Source organism: Athene cunicularia (assembly GCF_003259725.1).
Source record: "Athene cunicularia isolate RWA chromosome 9 unlocalized genomic scaffold, athCun1 chr9_part1, whole genome shotgun sequence".
In the NCBI taxonomy this organism is placed as follows: Eukaryota; Metazoa; Chordata; class Aves; order Strigiformes; family Strigidae; genus Athene; species Athene cunicularia.
Window position 1 is genome coordinate 12539302 of NW_020799110.1, and position 21435 is coordinate 12560736.

The 21435-nt window shown below is 43.3% G+C and overlaps 1 protein-coding gene across 1 annotated transcript in view; it reads left to right on the forward strand.

Moving 5' to 3' along the window:
• Positions 1-20950, forward strand: part of LPP (LIM domain containing preferred translocation partner in lipoma) — a 305874-nt gene extending 284924 nt beyond the window's left edge. Inside the window, exons 11-13 of the mRNA XM_026854985.1 lie at positions 15563-15741; positions 18836-18956; positions 20752-20950. Coding sequence (XP_026710786.1) covers positions 15563-15741; positions 18836-18956; positions 20752-20880 — 429 coding nt within the window. The 3' untranslated portion in view covers positions 20881-20950. The remainder of the gene's footprint in view (positions 1-15562; positions 15742-18835; positions 18957-20751) is intronic.
• Positions 20951-21435: the final 485 nt, after the last annotated feature.

The following is a 21435-nucleotide window of genomic DNA, read 5'->3' on the forward strand; positions in this document are numbered from 1 at the left end:
AGATGCATAAAACTACCTTAGATTGGTTTCAGAAATTCACCTGACTCTTATCAGCTGTTCCAGATGCTTCCCCAGGGATCTTTCTCATCTTTTTCTCCTGGTTTCATTTGTGAAAGGTCTGGTATTGGGAATGCACTTTTATACTACAATTTTGTCTTTTGGGGAATAGTCAGCGTCCAAGCTCTCTTAATGCTTCCAGCCCTAGGATCATCTCTGTCTGGTGATTTTGAGCCCTTTCCTTGTTGTAAATAAGCTTGACCCGTAGCTTTAAAAATGTTGTCACTTGGACATGCCTAAATGCATCTATCACCTACACAATAATAACCAGAGTCAGCTTGTTGCTTTCCAGGATCTTGTCAGAGTGATTAGGTGTTTATATTTTTCACCTGTAGTAAGGTGAAATACTTTTTTCCTCCCATTGAAGCAATTCTTAAGTCTTTCTGGAAAACCTTTTGTACACTGAAGTCGAGGGTTTTTTTTATAGACATGTGGAGTAACTACCACACATTATACAAACCCTGAAATGCCATTAAATCACACAGTTTGTTAATGGCTTCTGCTTAAGACTCCCTGTGATGGTAACCAGGCAGCCTGGGATAAACTATCTGTCCCCCAACCACGTCTTCGAGACCAGTGCAACTGTCCCTACAAGAGAAACTGTGTGAAAGAGCATGACCGAAATAGATTTCTAGTATGATACTGCAGAGCTGCTATTTGATGCTTATCTGTAATCTGTTATTAGCAGCAAAGAAAAAAATAACTGCTGATAAAATTAGTGGATTAGTAGGATGTCAGAGCAGTGGAATGGAGGGGCATGGACTGATGAACATCCTGGATTAATTTGAACAAATTTGGTTTAATACACCCCACTGTGAGGCCATGTATCTATCTATCTATCTATCTATCTATCCATCCATCCAGGAAAAAACCCATCATCTTCTGGCACACCAGCTCTATCTACCACTGGAGGCTCATCCTACAAAGTGCTTTCCTTAGGAAAGAGCAGAGCTTTCCCTACAGCCAGCTAAGGAAGCCTTCTGGTGTTGTGGCAAAAAAGTCTGATACCAGCCCTTGCAAAAGACCTGCTTGTAAAGACTGGGGGAGACTAAGCTGAAGAGTGGTTTTATATCAAGTTCAGTGTTGGTGAGTGTGGAATCCCCTACCTCATCTGCTGTCCATTCCCTACAACAACACTGAAAGACTGAAGAAGGTGAAAAAAAGAGCCAAAGGTGGAAGAAAAAATACTTTAAAGTGAATTCAGATAGCTAGCTTCTTGAAGGTGATGTGATGTATAAGGCAGTGTACTGGCTAATAAAGAAACTTTTATAGTGGTGAAAGGCAGGACAATGGTGGAAGCAGTAGCCAAACATTCGCAGTAGAAATGAGACAAACAGTTTAACAGTATGACTGGTCACTACTAGAACCAGAAGACTAGTAAGCGATAAGTCTGCATTTCTAGATGTCTTTAGACTATGCCTGGACATGGTCATGGAAGTCTTAATTTAGTCAAACCTGTAAAGCACTAAAAATCATGAGTGGATCAGTTGCCAGCGAATCTGCACAGAAACAATGCTGTGATGGTGCCAAGGACCTCACAAACTGTGGATTTGGGGTAGAAGGAGTGGTGCCTTGTTTTGTTTTCTTTTTGTCACATTCCCAGAAAAGAGCAGAGAGCTCTGGCATGGTAGGAAGATGGGAAGCATGCACATAGTATGCTGGCACGATCCCTGTGTCCTGTACATGGCTCTAGCTAACACGTTCCTCCTGTTAGACCCCTGCCATGGCAGGTCCAGATGTCAGTAACTCCAGCTGATAATACTGAAGGATGATGATTTATGGCCACTGGGGATTTGTATGCCTTTGTTCAAGGAGCACATGAAGAGCACTTAGAGTTGGTGCTTGGGGTGGCAAGCCATCTAGGTCAGAAGAGGTAAAAGCTGGTGTTTGGAAAAATTAGCCTCCTTTGTAGCCGTCATGCAATTTGTCTTCTCCATGAAAGACTGCTTGCTTTGGTTTTGTTTTTCCAAGATGCTGAACATACCCCAACTCAACCTATGGGCATGGAGTGTCTTTAAGAAAAGGCAGTTTGAATTAATCACCCTAAAATATAGAACACACCGTCCCTGAGGACACTTTGCAGTGTGTGACACTGAGTGATTGGTAGGTAGAAGGAGGGTTGTACCCAAAGCAAATTAATTCACACATCAGGACCTGAAAAGATTAGCTCTACACCCAGCTGTAGTTTTAGGAATGTCAGGCAAACAGTGGAGTCTAAAGTGCATGGAAGCAGGAGAATTAAATTGGAAAGACAGGTCTTTGGTATCCAAGCAGTATTTTCTCACCAGCAGATCTCAAAGTGCTTTCCAAAGCCTGGTAAGAACAAGGATATGTGGGGTCAGATGAACCCTGGAATGAGTGCCTGGTTTTCAGTCATGCATTCCAGATCTCAACTCAAATATTTTTCTGTTGAGTTTCTTTCCGAAAAGTACAGAAAGACCCTAGAGCCAGAAATACTGTATAAAACACACAGGATAATTAGCAACCTCTTGGAAACATGTGCAACTTTAATAAAATTTAAGCTCCAGTTCCTTCCCACAGGTGGAGTCCAGCAATACTGTAGGCGATATGCACAATTATGCCTCTTCATCTAAAAATTTGAGTGTTAAAACATATGTAGGTAAAGCAGGCGGAAAACTTAAACTTGCCTGTGTGCCATGCTCATTTGAACTTGCTGCATTAGCTCTGCAAAAAGCCTGGATTGCTGCTGAAAGTGTACTCGAGTGAAGATTTTGCAAAGAGAAATGTCTTCACCTACAAACCTGGCTTCTTAAAAAGCCCTATGACTTTGCAGCTCCAGAAGATATTGACTTTCCCTGCCAACCACAAAGGCGAATAAATGACTCTGTGAGGGCTCAAGTAATTATACAAAGTGCCTGGATCAACTTTTCCATGGGGATCCTGTAGCTACTGGTCTGATGGCTTAATAATGTGCTTCTGAAATGGCTGCTTTCCACTGCTGTTTCTCTCTGGGGCCAGATTTCCAGCAAGACTCCTTAGCTGCCCTTGCAGAACTGGCAGGAGGACGCTCGCTGGATTCATGCTGCATGTGAAGGAGCCAACATTAACTTTTCCATAGGAAAACTTACAGGTAGGGCAGAGTTGGGCTATGCTGCCCCAGCAGCAAACCTGGAAAACGAGGATGACTCAGAAAGGCCTAGATTGCTTCCTTGCTCCCCACCCTTCGCTGCCACTCCCTGTCCCTCCATCCTCCTCCCTTGTCTCTTTGGAAGTGCACGCGGGGAGGGACCACTTTGCACAGCAGGATAGTATGGTGGTGCCAGCAACAAAATGTTTTCCTTTCATTAGGAGACCACCAGCACTCGTCCGTATTGTCTGCATTGGCTGGATCAGTCAGGTACATGAGCCACATGTTATTACCAGACTGTCTTACCCCTCGGCTCCTGGATCTGGTCCATAGTTACAGCCTGATTAAGAATGACCCTTCCTTCTGTTGTTCCTAGTAGGCCCATTAAATCATCAGCTGTGGAAAGATGTGTCCCGTACCTGTTTTATTTTGTGTGAGCTGCTTGGCAAAAGGCGAGGGTCAGTTTACTTTAGGTGTTCAGATGTTCTTGCTGGAGAAATGACAATTTCTGGTCTTCAGAAAGGAAAGTTGGAAGTAACTTGTGTTAGGATGGAGATGAGCAATTCAGCAGTTACGTTAATGAGAAACAACCACTGGTGCAGGTGATCTCAGACCTTTTAAAATACTGCGTATAGCACCAGAGCACGATCTTTTCCACTGTTGCGGAAAGAAAATCCCTGTAACAGAATGGAACAGTTACAGAACAGAATGATCCTGGAATAATGTTATTTTTTTCTCTATATTCCATAACTACCATGATTTCAGCCCGAGAGTCCATACACCAAGAGGACGCTATTGACTTGAGAGCGGACACGTTATATAATATCTATTATACATTCAGTGTGTTTATATAAATGCACATTTCTTATGTAACTGTGTCATTAGGAAAACAGTGAGGTTGGACAAGTTGGTTTCTCCTTCCATTGCTGCTCTGCTTTGCTTGTTGATTCTCGAGCGCTGTCACAAGACTGTGGTGTTTGTGTTACTGCTGTGTGTGCCCAAGTGAATCTCTTCTGCTTTCAAAAGCTCCATTTATGTTTGGGTTTTGCTGTTTTTTCTTAACTGTTGTTTCTTTTTTTAAATGTAATATTTGGCTGAAAGCCTTTGGTCTTGCTTTGACAAATTCAGGAGTAATCTGGTTAGTATATATTAGGGACTGACAGTTAGTTGACTAGCACAGTGTTCAGAGGCTGTGCTTTTCAACTTTAAATAACATCCAGGGCAGCCTCCTCAAGTGATGTAAAAGACCTGGTAAAGAAATGCCAACTGTCAGCTTGATTTTCAGTCTGCTCTGCTCTGACATAAACCTTCCCGACAGCTCAGACCGGTGTCCTTCATATTCCAAACTAATCCAAAGTTTCTTGTGGTGATGAAAGGGAAAGAAATTACTTTAGAGTGCAGGTTTCCTACTCTGAACATCCTTGACTAACCCTGCTGACACCAGAGAATTACCACCTATTCAGACATGTCCATCTGCTCTTGATGGCAACTCTGAGCCCAAGACATTTTTATTTGCATTCCAGTGGTTTTGCCATCCAAAATCTCTGTATCCAAGTCTCCATGTTGTCTGTCCAAAATAAGAAAACTTCTTTTTTTTCATAAGGAGCCTTATTTTTTTTAGTTTGAGAGCAAAAGAACAGTGCCAATAGGTTAGAACAACTAGGTAGGCAATTGTGTTGCAAAGAATCTTCTGCCCAACAGTCCCACCACAGTGTCTTGAACAGAAGAGTGGCCCAAAGCTTCTGGTTTACTTTTCACACATCGTTCCAGGAAGGATCTGTTCTATAGTGTGGGTATTAGTTTGTAAGTTTAGAAGAAAGAATTAAATCTTTTTTCTTCCATCTGGACATCGAGATGAGTTCTAGCAGAAGCAACCTTGGAGGTGGGCTGGAGGTGCAGAGGGGCTGATGTAAATCATTTCTTTCTGTGGATGAGATCATCTCGTATTGGAGGAAGGACAGAGATGGGTGGGTCCTCAGGGTGGAACATCAGTCTCCAGCTAGAAAGCAGATGGATTTTCACTTTTCTCACATCTCACTTGAATTCTTTGGGAAGTTCTCTTATCTGTGCCATGCCTTGTCTGGATTTTTCTTACGTAGCTGTCTCCATTTTCCTTTTTTGTATCCCTTCCTTCTTTGTCACTCTTATCTCAGTAGGTGGCTCAAACCTGCTTCTCCAGACAAGGAACTCAAGCAAACATCCAGGTCATCTGAATGAAAAGAATGGGGATGTCATTGCATCTAAAAATAATTCCAGTACCTGCTAGGTGATATATTTGGCCCTGGACTTACTCAGCAGCCTGCATTTATTTCCAATTAGAGTCTGACTTGAGACAGAAGAATGGGTGTCGCTCCAGGGGATAACTCAGTTCAAGCCTCTGAAGAAATCCTGACCCAAAAAAAAAATAAAAATCTTGTCTTGGTATAGAGGGGAAAGAGTATAGAAACACAGTTCTTGCCTTACATTGACTCACTAAATTCAGCTTCCTGTTGTCCTTGACAGTGGCCAGTACTGGTTGCCTATGGTCCCTGCCCAGTCTTCTTTTGAAGTCTCTAAAATACACATTTGACTCAGGAGGCTTTCTTCAGGAAATAAGAAATCACCTTTTCCCCTCCCTTTTGAAGCACCTCAGAGCACCCACAAAGTTTGCAGCCCTTGTATTCCAGGTGCAGATAAGTCTCCCATTGCCCTCAGGGCTCCAACATGTTCTCCTCACATCAGGGGTTTAAATTCATTTGGCATCTCTCTAAGAACCCATCAGGGATTTGGGAGAATCATATTCTCACTGTCAGTTCAGGCGGCAGCAGCATTCAAGTGCTGTGAGAGTTTTCAGGGTTTTTTCCAAGCTTTATACTGGATTACATTATCTATAAAAAGCAGCTATTTTTATGCTGAACTGTTGCCATGACCTGTATTTCACAACTTGCACATATACACTGAAAAAATATTATCTTGCACTCAAAAGGTGTTTCAGTGAAAGCTCTGTGAGATTCTGTGCAAAATCCCATTACCTTCCTGCTTGTTTTTTGATTTGGTGTGGTTTGGGGAGTTGTTTATTTCTTGGTAGCTCTAAGGGCCAACTTTGGTGTTCATAATAAGAGTGACTTCTGTCAGAGCATCACAAGCCTCCCAATAGTTCGCTAAACCCATTCCACAGATAATGTGAAGCACAGAGGTGGAAACTCTGGGTCACTGGTGAACCCAAGGACAGAAGCCAATCACCCTTACTTTCCAGTGCTCTATCCTCACCACTAGAAATCACGACTTTCTCTTGTGACTTGTATGAGAGATTCAGAAGCTCTTTGCTTGAGCAATTTAGGTGGAAGGGGGGATCTGTTAAACTGATATTCTGCTGAAATATTTAACCTTTGGTAGCTATTAGAAGCAACTTAGAGATGCCCTTATCTGTGACTTGAAATAACCAGGGGAAGATGGGTTGTGTGCTTTTCCTTGTGGCTTAGAGATGAGGGGTTTTTTATTCTCAGGCAGCAAAGCCTTTGTATACAAACTTTAGAAGTACCCAGACTTTCAAGTAGTAGCCCTGTCTTTTCCCTTGGTTTCTTGAGGAAATCTCCCTTGGAGAGCACAGGGAGGGTAAAATGCCAGCTTTAAACAGGTTGTAGTTAAAGGGCTGGTGGGGTTCAATCTGCCACCAAAAAAAGCTCAGCTTTGCTGGATGCGAGTTTACTGACAGTTTCCAACTAAAACTTGATTTCAGTGTTAATCAGTAAGGTTCCATTTTCTTGATGGTTTTTATGTCACAAATTATTGCACTGCTCAGACAGTCCTTCAGGAAACGCATGGCAGGCAAGAATTCATTTCTAATGTAAAAATACTAGAGAAAGAGGAGGGTGAGGGGAACTATAAATAACTACCGAGATGTCACAGAGTCAGTCATTTTTTCCTCTGCAAGTCAGCTTTAGCAGTTAAAGGTCAAGATAACATTTCCATGTCAATGGTCAGTTACATCAAAATTCTAAAACAGGAAGACTGAATGGAATTTTGGATTTTTTTTCTTGTATTCTGCCCAGATTTGACCAATTTATAGTCTCTCTGGTCTGCCAGCTATGAGTTCCAGTGTTATTTTGGTTAAGCTCTTTGCCAAAGTGGCAAGCTTGGACTGGAGCATCAGGTTTATTAAAGGCTAGGAGATTAAATTATCTACCAAAAGAAAAGAAAAAAAGCCCACTTCTTGCTGATAGTCACTTCTTTGTATTTCCTTTGATGCGGTTCAGTTTCACTTGAATTTTAGCCTAACAATTTGCCACACAATTTTGTTTTGTTTTCACAAATTTCTAATCAGTTTAAACTGCAAGCAGTTTGAAATGCCTCTCTAACAGCTTCCTCGGCGTTGCTAATTAAGCTTGAAATCTCTGTGTTGTCCACAATTGTATCTAAACAAGGAGCAGAGTCTATCTGCTCACTGTTAGCCACATCTCCCAGCTGCATGTAATTCTGCTGCCTGTGCAGAAAGTAATCGGAACAGGCCAGATCCTTCGGTCTTTATTTAGGGAAAACTCCCAGGGTGGCATGCAAGGTCAGGCACATCGTGTTTTGAGGGAAGAGATGGGTTTGATGGGGAGAGCACGTAAGGCAAGCAGTGCTACATCCGTAGCGCAAAGACTGGAAGTGCTTGGGCACAGGGAACAGCTTTGCTTTATCCTCCAGAGCACTTTGTGTTACGATTATGATTTGTAGGTGCTCTCACTGGACACGTGGGTGTTGTAACAGGTAAAAGTACAGGCTATCAAAACCTGTGATGTATTACCCCCTGTCTCTCAGGAGCAAAGCTAATAGAATATTGGAGTTTTTAAACCATTCAAGGTTCTTTCCAGTGGAAAAAAGAGTCCTAACAAATCCTCGAGCCCATCTTTCTGCCATCAGCAAAGCCAGCAGATGATCTATCTCTAGGTAGTGACCCCAGTTGTATGAAGCAATATACTCATCTTCCAAGGTATGGCTACTGTTGTGTGACAGGGTCCAGGGATTTTAGTGGTAGTTCTGTGCCAGTTTGCTTGAGCTGCAGAAGCCTTGAACAAACTGTTTACCTCTGGCATTCTGGGAGGGATTTTGAGGGATTTCCTTCAAATTAGAAATCTTTGAAAATCAGCATCTTGCACCAGGCGTCGTATTATGCAACGGTTTGGAACGAGGGCCAAAGGTCTGGTTGTGAGCTCAGGATCTCCTTGGATTGGAGAAATCAGAGATGGAAAGTGTCTTATCAGATCATCCCTCCTGCCAAGGCAGGCTCGTCACTTGTGCTCTGCTGGTGCTGCTGTGCTTTACAGATGCTCAGCTCTCCAAAAGCCTGCCCCAGCTTAGTGCTTGGATGTTTTCTGGATCAGATGCAGTCCTGGTGTAGCGTGACCGACTTCACATGGTTATACTGGGGTTCGTACCTGGTGCATGGTGTGGTCAGCAGTGCTAACAGCAAGCAGGAGCTGTGCTCACCAACGTGCACAATGCACTGTTTCAGTTCTGTGGGGAACCTGGAGCTCTTCTTTTCTGGTGGCAGTAGACAAGATGTAAGAAGGTTTGGACATGCAGCTTCTCTAGAAACAGGAGCTGATTACCGAGAGCTATAACAATGTCCTCTTACATAGTAGTTGCTAAGGATGCTTTCAGTTGCTTGTCTTACTGTATTGTGTGCGACTATAATTACTGTTGTTGAAACAATGTTCTCCATGCTTTCTTAAATTCAGCTGGAAGTTAGAAGCACTTCCCTAGTATTAAAGTACTTCTTCAAATTGCTGTAACCATATTGGAGTACCATAAGTAACAGCTCGGATGCTGTTCCCCAGTACTGGGCCTCCCAAAGTCAGACCTGATTGACTTTTGAGGTGTGTGTAATCCTTTCGGTTTTTTGAAAAAGGAGGTTTTGCTGTTAAAAATTACCTTGTTTCTATCAAGTAACCATTTGGGCACAAAAACTACTTCACAAGTATTTATCAAACCTAACAGCATCCAGTTTCTCATGGGAATATGCAACTTCAACAGCCATTTTATTTACAGGCTGACTGAGGCACAGAGCATGGGAGTGCTTTGCTTCTGCTACTTACTTGGTTGAAAAGACAGAAGTAAATCCCAGTATTTTATCTTCCAGTCCACCAGTTTAGAGAACGAATCCCTCATTTGTTACATTCATAAGCACTGATGTTTTAAAGTGACAAAGATCTCTGTTTGTCAGAGCAAGGAATGTACAGAAGATGAGTAGCTTTGAGCGCCAGAAAGTAGTTAAGTAATTTCCAACATCAGGCTTCTTGTGGATTTTTAGCTGGAAGGAGTCAGTGTGATTGTGGTTGGACACAGCCTAATTCAGAGCAGATCGTTTAACCCTGATGTTCCTTCATCGCTCTCAACTTGGTGGTACTAGAGATGAACTTGGATCCTATCTAAACTGACACTGGACAACAGTCACCCTGCCCCTGCCTGTGCTGTCCCAAACATTATTACATTCACCATTAAAAATACATCTTTTTTTCTCCAGGTAGCATGGCCAATTTCCGTTCTTGCCATATCCAGCAGCCTTCTCTAGGGTTCCTCTCCATCCTTTGGAGTGCTCAGACAATGGCAAAGCCATCCTTTAGCCTTCACTTGATAATTTTAAGAAGGAGCAAATGGACCTCCTTCCTCGACTCACTGTAGAGCATATTTTGACATCTACATATCATTTGTGAAGGATTTCTCAAGCCCTGTTCCATTTTCATCATGGCCTTTATGTTATTGTACATTTGTGGACTCAATTGTATGTCATCGTATATCTAGTCTTTCTCTAATAGTTACAGGGCAAGGGGAAGGGACTCCTTCACCCTGTATGCTGAGAGGACTTTCTGCCGGGTTCACCTTCCTGCCAGGTTCACTTCTAGCTGCTCTGTCCAAAAATACAAAGCTGAATTCAGTTTTCCTGACAAGAAAACCAAATTCCAGCAGAGGGAAAGCATGCCAGCCATGGTATTGCTACTGTGCTGGGAAAGCCACTAAAAACTGAATTGAATAGAAGAACTATTTGAAAGCCGCTGAGTACAGCAACCTCCACGGCCTGAGTCTACGCTATGCAGCTGGTAGCTGTATGCCCACCCCAGACTCACGTCATGCTGGTGATGGTGAAGGGTTGCCAATGTAATTTATTCCTGTATCTTCTCTCCCCTCTCCCAGCAAAACAAGCCATACCAGCTAAAGAGCACCTTCACTGCTTACCACTGTGTCTGAATTAGGAGGTTTTGTCAGGATATTCTGAGCTGTCGGGGGTCACATCTCATGTCCCAGCACACTGACACAGCTATGGCAATGTGGTCTGAACATCAGAGAATCAGCAAGGTGCTTCCACAGGACTCTCCTCAATGGACCTACCCCTCTGAGAGCAGCAGGAAGAGTGTCACCCCCTGCTAATAATGTGTCCAGCTGGTCAAGCTAAGGGAGAATGATTAGCTCACACATGCCCAAATTCTCTCCTCAAATATGGAGGAAGGAATTTCATGTTCATGTTAATTAGTGAATTAAATGTTGTGTTTGTCAAGATCTACCCATCTGTGGAGATTGCAACTGGGGATGGCTGTGGATTTTGCAGGGGGGGAAATTGAGTCTTGGATTTTACTTTTCTGCAAATAATGCCAAAAAAAAGGTTTTGAAAGTGTTGAAATTGCATCTTGACACTTAACCCCTCCACTCATGTCTGCTTTATATTTAATTTATAATCCCAACTATATATTTGCAGACCCAAAACTTAAATGAAACCATTTGAAAAAGTGCAGTGTTTCAATTGGCCTGATCTAATTTGGGGTTTATAAACTCACCAGACTTTTTGAGATTAAAGTGTTCTGTCTTCACTTAAGTATGGAAACGTTTTCAAGCCTCAAAAATTATCCCACAGTGGGGAAAATGTCTCCTGCTCTGCTCTCTTCACAGTCTGAGGAAATGAAGGACAGAGTCACAAGATTTAAAGCAATTCACTTACCACACTTTACTAAGTTACAGTTCAACTACGGTAGTTGACCATGTGCCTGTTTTTAGCACAACAGTCACTTTTGATTCCTGCAGCTAATACCATCTCCTCTGTGCAGTCACTCCCAAAAATGTGTTTCTTCTGCAGTGCTCACAGAAAGTGAGTTCATGTCCCTGTGCACGAGCTGCCAATGTAATTTATTCCCTCCCCTCTCCCAGCAAAACAAGCTATACCAATGGTCATGTCCCCATGTGTGAGCTCTTCTTGGTCTGCTGTTCAGAGTGCGGGAGAGATTATTTATGTTCATTAGCGCTCTGGATGAATTGCCAGTACAGAAGAAGTAATGACTAATCTCTGTGTGGTTTTTCTTCTGCATTCATTGCTAGGTCATTGTGGGAGGGTCCTTGTGCTGCACTATATTGTGAGTTACTGCTGTCACCCAGAATTCGGTTATGAGGGGTTATAATCTACAGCATTAGGAAAGCGGGATGAGCTGCAGCCCACAGGCTGTTTGCCAGCTTTCAATGTCTTCAGTGGCTCTTGCACCCCAGAAGTCTTTCCCAGCAGTCTGGATTTTCACTTTATGTCTCTTGTTTAAATCTAACATCTGCAGAGCAACTTCCTTTGGCTTTCTGTGGTTTCTGAAGGGCCAAATATTGCTACAGGGAGGCTCTCAGACAACTTCCACCACCACTTGCTATCAGATACTTGTTCCCAAGCAGCTTGTTCCCACTTTGCTGATGATGTGCTGTCCATGTTTAACTCTCTTAGTTTTTACTTGCAATCTGATGCTTGATGTCCTGGTCATTTCAGTTCTTTGCTTGTGTTTTAGTGTAGCTTTGCTTAGGATTATTTTTCTTACTGGTATGTTAGGGTGTGTTATTCTCCCCAGGTGATATTCTTTTTCTTTGCCATGGATAAGCAGTTCTGCCCTCAAGTGGACCCAGAGACTCAGCCTTTAACATTTGGCCAACCTTCCATTTAGAAATGGATGGTTCCTTCTCCATCCTTTTCCAACACAAAAAAATTAGTTGGATTTGGAGACACAAATGTCTCTTAAAAAAGAAAGGTACTCCCTGCCTCTTAGCAAAAAATCTGGGAAAAGGATGGTAAACTTTCCCCTCAGCCCTTGCTGTATTTATGGTCCATATTCTTATGACATGGATTTGACCACAGCCCCTAGGTCTGATGTTTCATAGCTGGTTCTTATCTTTCTTCTCTGTGCCTTGCTTTGGCCCTCTGTGTAGCTCATCAGATGCACTCAGCTCTACCTGTTGATTACAGATAGGGCTGACAGTGGCAGCTTGGAAGAAAAGATGAAAAATAGGGCTGTTAGGTTTTTTTTCTTCATCTTGTTTGACTTTCTGAAGGTCTGAAAGCTCCAGGTGGTGCTAGGAAAGTTAGCTAAACTGTGAAAGAGAGCAAAATCAAGAAGCCAAACTTACAATCCTCCAGGGATGCTATTCCCATAATGTGCAGAGATACCTTTGTGCAGGTTGTTAGCTGCTGGGACAGTTCTTAGGCATGTGGGATAACCTGATTAGAGAATCAAAGAAAACCCTGTTAGCTCCACAGGCCAAATCCTGCCTTACAGCAACCTGATGTCAAATGGGTGTGATTCAAGGAAGCTTTCCCTTTGGCATCTTCTGGTAACACCTTGAAGAGAAGGGTCTGAGCCAGAGTTCTAGCAAGGAAAGAGGCTTAAGCAAATATACTCCCAGACAGGGAGTGAGCTGGAGTCTGAAACTAATGACTTTGTTTTTCCTCACTGGTACAGACTTGGAATGATGAAAAGAATAAATTTCTCAGGTCTGATTTTTCAGGTCGTATAGAAGGCTTAATCAGGAGTTGGTTAATTTAAAACACTTGTCTGTCTTAGCTGTGAGAATGTGAAAGGGTGTGACTGAGCTGAGATTCGGGAGCAGAAGATGTGTGTTTTCTGAAGGCATAATCCAGAAGCGTGATTACCTGCTGTCCTGGTCACTGCAAAACTCCTACCAAAGTCAGTGTTAATGCAAGATGTCAGACAAGATGGTTGTAATGATCCCTTGTGGTCTTAAACTCCATGTGTCTGAAACCTGTGAGTAGGAGTTGTATCAGAGCTGTGATGAGAGCAGTTCCAGGACATGCTGTTGGGTGTTAAATCCCTTCGCAGGGTGGATTGCAGCTGCAGGTAGGTTTCTGCTCTGTTCATGGTACCAGGTAGGCTGTGCTCGTGTTGGAGTGCTCTTACATAGGCTGTGGTAGCAGACATGGGGAACTGCTTAGCAGATCATCCCCCAATGTGTAGGTAAGTCCTGAAACTCGGGGCCATGTTGCGGCTGCTCAGTATTGATCAGAATTCAAAAAGTGATCAGGAAAGTTCATGGGAGAAACATCCACTTGAGGCTAAGTATGGTGAAGCCAAGCTCTGGCTCAGGAAGTTCCTAAGCCAGAAATTGCTGGAGGCTGGAAGCATAGCCTAAGGAATTGCTGTGTTTTGCTTGCCCTGTTCTCATACTTTGGCCTCTGGTTTTGGCAACTGTTGGAAATGAAGCAAGCAGTGACTTGGTGAGGCGATACCTGCACATCTTCAGGTGTCATAGCAAATGCCTTGCGAGTGGCCCAATCCTCCATCAGCATCTGCAGGTGTGCTGCATTCCATCCTTGGCAATGTAGAGAACAGCAGGGATACGGACTGAGATGATGTGATCTGTTTATGCAAAGCAAAATGGTAAATTTGCCAGGTTATTTCTCCAAGGGGAAAATTATTGACCTTGCTTTTTCTGGCATACCAGCTACTGTTATAATGATGATGATGGTGACAGCAACCAGACAGAAAGGCCAGCAATAATTCTTTCCTGCCCATTATTACAAGGCATAAAGCAAAATCCTATCTGAAACCAACGCTAGCCTGGCTGTGCTCTCTTTACAAAGTGTGAGGCAGTTCTCAGATGGGTTGAAATTCAGGACTTTTCATATCAACCTTTCCAGAAACAATCCTTTTGCTCTTCTGATATGAACCCGTGTGTTTCTACGTTTGTATCTTACCAGTGATTTGCAGTCCAGAGATAATGTCCGATAGCAAATATGTGAGTGTAGAAGTAACCTCTCTGAGCTCCTGGGTGATTCATCTCCTGACAATACATTTTGGCTGCACATGTAAGGGCTGGATCTTGCCCCTGAGAATACTGGCTCAAAGAAGCAATAACAATGCGGTCAGTCAAAGCACTACTTTCCCTGGGAATTTTGTTGCATGAGGAAGCAGAAGAACTTTAGCCTTCCTGTGTTTGTCAACATGATCTGCCTTCCAGCAGCTTTTTATATTTCTGTCCCATTAGATGTTTTCCTTTCCTTTTTTCCCCCCTCCTTATTTCTGTCTATCTTAATCATAATCAGTATTGTAATCATAGACTTTCTAGCTCATCCAAGATCAAACACTGGTTGATAACACTGGTTAATAACTCCACTTGCATCAAGCAAATGTAGTAGGTGAAGTTTGCTTTCCTAAAGTCCAGTGAATGACCCAAATTATTGCCACAGATTTATTGTTTGCATCTATGTGGGTTGCACCCTCCATTCATGGAATGTGCCTTTAAGGTGCTTGATTGAAAGGGTGAGTTGCACAGTTGGTGTCAGAAGGGCTGGTGTGGCTCACAGACAACCATCTGAAGCAAAATTATCTTGGTGTTTCTATAATTAACTGCAAGGGTGAGTGAGGGTTGAAAGGAATCATTCAATGGACCCTACTTGAAAGGTTTTTTTGGCTCCAGCACTTCAGGAGCAGGCCAGTATGTAAAACCTGTGCAGCAAGGATCATGGCCTTAGAGCTGGCTCTTCACAGTCATTATCTCAAACATCATGGGCCAGAGGTAAATGAACAGCTTAAGTCATCCTGAACTCCTCTCCTTGCAATGCTTTCACTGCAGACACTGCTTTGTTCTGTCCCCAGACTCAACAGTAGTCTCTGTGGTGGGAGAAAAAGATAAAGATTTTCCTACAAGGCAGATTTTCCTATGGGAGCTGTATTGGCAGATCAGTTAGGGGGGCTCTGTGTAGCCCCAGGAGTTTGTGCTTCAGCTTTGTGTTGCACGCTGTGGAGGTTGTCTCTAATCAGCTGAGCTGCAAAAGGTCATTCAGACTGGGCAGTCTGGAGGTGAAAACCAAGGAGTGCAGGCTGCATAACTCCTTCACGTGCTCTTGGCTACAGAAGCTGCAGTGTCTGAGATACACTCACCTGATGGGCCATCTCTTACCGTTTATCAGAGCTGCTGATGGAAGGCTCTGGTTTGTGTTCTCACACTATACTAAAGGCTTGACCCAGGCCCTGTGCTGTTATCATACTCTTTGTTGATTGTACTGCACTTTTCTAGAAAAAATGAAAAGAAAGTACCTAAAGCTTCCAAGGAGACCAGCAGCAGCCTCCAATACAGCTGACCTCTGTAGATGTCCTGCCAGGATGGTGCTCACATCTGTTGTGTATGTTCTGTTTGCAGAACACACTGGAGCAATGCAGCGTCTGTGCAAAGCCCATCATGGAAAGGATCCTCCGAGCCACCGGGAAGGCCTACCATCCCCACTGCTTCACCTGCGTCATGTGCCATCGCAGCCTGGATGGGATCCCCTTCACTGTGGATGCCGGCGGGAACATCCACTGCATCGAGGATTTCCATAAGTAAGGCCTAAGCTGCTGTCAGTGGCTTTGCTTCTTGTATTTTGTTTGTCCCTAAAAATCCTCCTTTTTTGGTCTGAGTGTCTGAAAAGATCTGAACCCTCTGCCACTTCCTCCCAAGCCTCTTAAACAGTAGGCAGAGCTTTTACTCCAAGCAGGCATACCATGGAATATGAGATTAATTGGGTAGGGGCTGATGCTGCTTGATCTCTGTTTTGCTTAGACCTGAATTTATGGATGACCTCTGTGTTCCTCCATTTCAAATGCTCTGCATCTTGCCTGCCTTCCCCTGCACTCAGCACGTGCATGTTTCTCCTCACTGCCTGTACCCACACTTCCACATCAGCGTCTCCTCTCCTCTTCCACCAAGCAATTAAGAGAGGTCCTGTGCTGTTGCACTCGGCAGGTGTTTGCTTACTGGCTAGAGGGATCTAGGTGGCCACAGGATGCTCACAGCTCCTTTTGTTTCTAGTTGCTAATTAGCTTTTTTTAAGCTGCTACAAATACAGCCCTGGTAATAATTTATAGTGAAACTGCTATTTAAAGTAAGTTGAAAGGTATAGTTGCAAGTAGTTTCTGTCACTGCCACGCTACCACCCCCATCATCACAACTAATCTAAGGAAGACAGGTAGATATAATCAGAGCACAAATGTTTCCCCTGTATGGAAAAGACAGACACATTACACCCCTCAATTAAAAGAGAAATCGATACTGACAAATGTGAGTTTACATCTCAACCATTTATCTCTTAATTTCTAAGGGGGTAGACTTAATTAGAGCTTCTCATGACATCAGTGCGTGGGCCTGAAAGCTCAAAGAAGCAGGCTGACTTGACAGAAAGGGAAGCAGCCACGATCAACTGGCATGTTAAAATCCAACATGAGGATGTTCCCTGTAGCTCAGATAGGCCGGGTTAATTGGCAGCTGCTGTGTTGCCTTGCTTTCCTGTGCCAGCAGTTGTGCGTAAGGTAAAATATGGTCCTGAGCACAGGCCCAGCAGAAGGCTTACACATCACTCAGGTTCCTGAAAGGTTTCCCTCACATCCACTTATGATTTGGAGACGGCTACTTCCCCAAACCCAACAGGCCAAGGACTCGCATGCCTTCAGGAGAAAGGTTGGGAGCAAGAACTGATGTCCCATGTCAGAGTCTTTTGGCAGTAACTGGATGTGGACCTCAGGGGTCTGAGAGCAGAAGGTGGGAGAATATCAATCCAAGGAAAGGACACAAAACTGTTGAGTGAAAGATTGAGAGGAAGATGACAGGGACAGCACGAAACCTAATGTGACACTCAGAATGTCTTCAGCCAACTGTGCATTTAGCAGCACTTCGGCTGTCCCAGTTTTAATTGATTAGGGATGGCGTGTCCTCTCGGTCTGGAGGTCAAGCGCTCTACATCTTGTACATTGTCTTGATAACAGAACTGTAGCTGATGCTCACGCTGTCATTTAGGTACCTCTGAGCTTAGGCCCCACAGTAGCACACCCACATCCCCTGAAGTCTGTAGGAGTCATCCCTGGGAGTTAATATGTGGCTCATAATGAATTACCCACAGTGGCCTGGACAAAGAAATGTTGAAGTATTTTTAAGCACCACATTTGAGTTAAATGGCACAAGGAAGCGCCTGCATGAAGCAGCATATAATTAACTGCGATTACAGCTCCGGTCATATCATGATCCATTTAAGTTATTTTTCAGAGTGCTCGCTACAGCCACTGTTTAATTCATTTTTTCGTTAGATCGTAGCTACACAGACATCTTTCATCTGCTGCCACTGAAATTAATATTTTTCTTTATTCCTAGTACAGATAGATTTATTTTTTTTTTCCTAAACTAGTTAATTCTGAGGTGGTTCATCTGACAGACTGGGTGGCAGAGTCAATCTTTCCTAGGCATTTCAGAAGAGAAGGGCCTTTGATCTTCTTGTGTTCTGATGTTTGCCATAAGCATTGCCCTCTGTCACCCCATAGCCCATGACTCCAGCTCTCATTACATGGCAGCAGATTCTGTAGGTGTAATTTTGTTTTTTGTGAGCAGAATTTGCAGGCAGGGAATTGGTACCCATAGGTTTTGAACCAGAACAGCAAATAATGATTCACTACAGGCTAAATGTTCTCAAGCATCCCCACCTGCCTAGGAGTAGGCATGTCAGCTTCTCATGGGCAACTGCGGAAAGCAAAACCAGAGCTAATAAAAAACATGTGAATTAGCCAGAAGGGCCTATGATGGGCCATATAAGGGGAAAAGGAAAAGTCTGTGCTTCTCTTGATCCCTGAGCTGACCCTGCTTCAAGCTAATCCCTTCACACAGTGATTGTTATTATACAACACTGACTCAGGCCGACTGTGGAAGAGAGCATTGGTTGGTGTCTCCGCACCCAGACAGGTGTTCCCTTTTAAGCCTGGGCAACCCACTAACAGATTACTGAAAGTTGGTTTTAGCAAGAAAATGCAGCTAGTCAGAATTGCCCTGATGCTTTTTGTTTGAGAAGAAGCAGCTTGGAGTGTGCTCCTGGGTGCTTAAGTGGGTAAGATGGCTCAGAAGTTTATAAAGGATGGGATAAACTTCAAAAAGTTAGTGCAGGGTAAGGCAAATCTGTTTACCATCTCTATTAAGACTTTTTACCTACTTGTTCCAATCTCCAAATTTTAATATTTTGATTTTTTTTTTTTTTTTAAGGAGATGCTCTTAAAGCAAATCCTGGTTATGTTTCTCACTTCAGAATTTTCATGGACTTTCTTAGAGTTAGGCTGGTGGTTCAGCCTGAGGGTTGCAGCAGTGCATAGGTGTCATGATAGTGGGTCATTCAACAGGCACTTTAGTTGTTAATTAGGGCAAGCAGAATATGTTTTGCTGCCTGTCAGATACTCATGAAGTCCTCTCCTAGTAGTCTTCAAAATGCTCTTTAGTCTTTCAGGCTTGCAGGATATTAAAGTGCTCCTTCTTTCTTGTTTTCAAGGAGGCAGCTGAGCAAAGCTGTATGTGTACATACGTGTGTGTTTGTACAAATGCACACGTTACTGGCTTCCTGGCGCATTTCACAAAAACTTTCGCTCTGTGTTTGGGGATGACTGGGACCTTCTCTTCTTTCTTCAGGAAATTTGCACCAAGATGTTCAGTGTGTAAGGAGCCCATCATGCCGGCCCCAGGACAAGAGGAGACTGTACGCATTGTTGCCTTGGATCGTGACTTCCATGTCCAGTGCTACCGATGTGAGGTTAGTATTCTAATGACGTGAAGGACGGAAAGCAAAGGTTGGCTTAATTTCATCAATGCCTCGTGTTACACACACGACAGGCATACCCTATTGTAACACTGGCTCTACAATCAAATCACTTTGACTGCAGCATGCGAGGAATTTTTCTCATTTATATCAGTGCAAATGAGAAGAAAATCAGGTCCCTTGTTTATAACAGGTTCATTAGGAGAGCAAGAGAATGTGACTCAGATAATTAGGGCTTAATATTTGAGAACTTCATAAATTAGAGCTTGGACAGAAACGTTGCTCATGTTTATGTTCTTAAAATGAAAGCTAATGCATGTTAGAATTTGAGCAAGATTGTACAGGAAACTCAGCATATGGCTCTGGGTTGAAGAATTTTAATGGACACATAAACATGATCATTCTTGTTTTGTGCAATGCTTTTCGTGCTATTTTCCTGTTCAGTTTCATTATGCACTTCATATAATTTTGATGGTAAGAATCTGAAGACAGAGAATAAAAATCACCTTAAAGCAATTAACATGTGGGAACAGCTGTGTTAAGGAACCTTAAAGAATTCTTCAGTGGAAGTGTTACTTGTTGGATAATACATCAGCCAGATGGCAGGGTAAGAAAATGAGACCAAATGTATTTCTTATTGCAGTTGCAGGCTTTAGTAACTTTAACCAGAAAGAAGGATGGACTAAGGCTTAAAGGTCTAGGCTGAAACTTGAGGCATCTGGTTCACTTCTCAATCTGACCTTGGCTTCCAGGGTACATATCAGCCCATTATTTAGGCCCAGTTTCTAAAGTTGCTGGGGCATTCCTACACTAAATTTTGTAGAGCCTAATTCGTCATGCAGCATGTCCCCATGCTGGCCACTGAGATACTTAAGTCTTCACACGCATGAATGTCAGAAGTAGGTGCGGTCGCACAGGACACAGACACTCACCTGACCTTGATCTCCGTGTACCTCAGCTATCTCAAAAGGAACAACAATGATAATCTGCTTTCCACCACTTGCTTGCCAGGTATATTTGGAAACACAGATTAATGCTGAAGAGGCATGGCCTCTAAGCGAACTGTAATCCCCTCACTGCAGCCCCATCAGCAGTCTTGGGCCAAGTGATTGCTTGATCACAGTGAGGAATAGTTCCCAACTTTCCTAGCAGCTATACTTGGATTTATATATTTAGAGGCTGAGGTCTCTAAAGCAGGTTTTGTGCCTTTTATTGGGGTTTCCATGTGTCTGTCAGTGACCTCCTTTCAGCCAGAATCTTTTGGACCAATTGCAGTACAAACAAAAGTGACAATTCTGGTAAGGGTAGACAGCAGGGAGTTTCCTTAGCTGTCACCCCTGGAATGGCTGCGATAGCTCTGTGGCATTAACTCTTCCAGAGGAGATTACCTGTAATCAGATATTGGTACCAAACTTCCTTCCCAAGTGATGCTTCTTTTTTATCATTTTTTGCATTAATAAATATATGCTTGTTTGATGTTTTTTCCAATGCTAAAGACCTTTCCTTCCTCAGAAATGTGAAGGGAAGGGAATAATCTCCTTTTATTTTCAATTGGATTAAATTCAGCAGAGAGCTTGGGAACCCATCTTCTCTGCAGCATTGTCCCTTATCAGGAAATGGCTTAATCGTGAAAGACATCACGTACCTCAGCTTCATGCTTTACGCTGACTCAGGCTGGATCCTGTTACAAGGTGGAGAGTGAGGAGAGAGTTTCTTTGATTAATAGATTCTTCACTTAATCTTGTTCTTCTTTCTTACTTACTTTGCTCTTTGTTTGGTTATTTCCTAGGACTGTGGTGGCCTCCTGTCTGAAGGGGACAATCAGGGCTGTTACCCTCTGGATGGGCACATCCTTTGCAAGACCTGCAACTCTGCTCGGATCCAGGCTCTGACTGCCAAGGCCAGCACTGATCTCTGAGTATCGACTGTGACCCTCCCCAAGATGCCTGTTGGTGGATATTGCACAAGCTTTGCATGATTTCTTTCCAGCCTAGAAAAAAAAAAAAAAAAAAAAAAAAAAAAAAGTAAAACTGGAAGGCCTTGGAACAAGAGGGCAATTCAAGGGTCTGTGTTCAGACTGCCCATGACAGGCACCTAATTTAGACATGACTTTCAGGAGGGCAGTGAGTCAGACCACCTGATCTCTGCAGCTGATGGAGATGAGTGGTCACAGAACCTAAGTTAGCTGCCTGTAGAAGGAGGTCTGAACATGATCGTAACCATTTCTGTTTGATTCCTGTCTTTTTTAAGTACATGAATGTAGATGGTGAAAGGTGGTCGAGATAGTTCTTTCGCCCAGGTTATTCTGCGAACCTGACCAACTCTCACTGAAGTCATGGGGAGCTTCCCTTTGACTTCAGTACGATCCGGATCACCAGCAGAACTAGGTCCACTGCCTTAGAATGTGTGAGAGCAGACCCAGCACTACTCTCATCACAACACAACAGTGCAGCTTCAACTGTACTGCACCTAA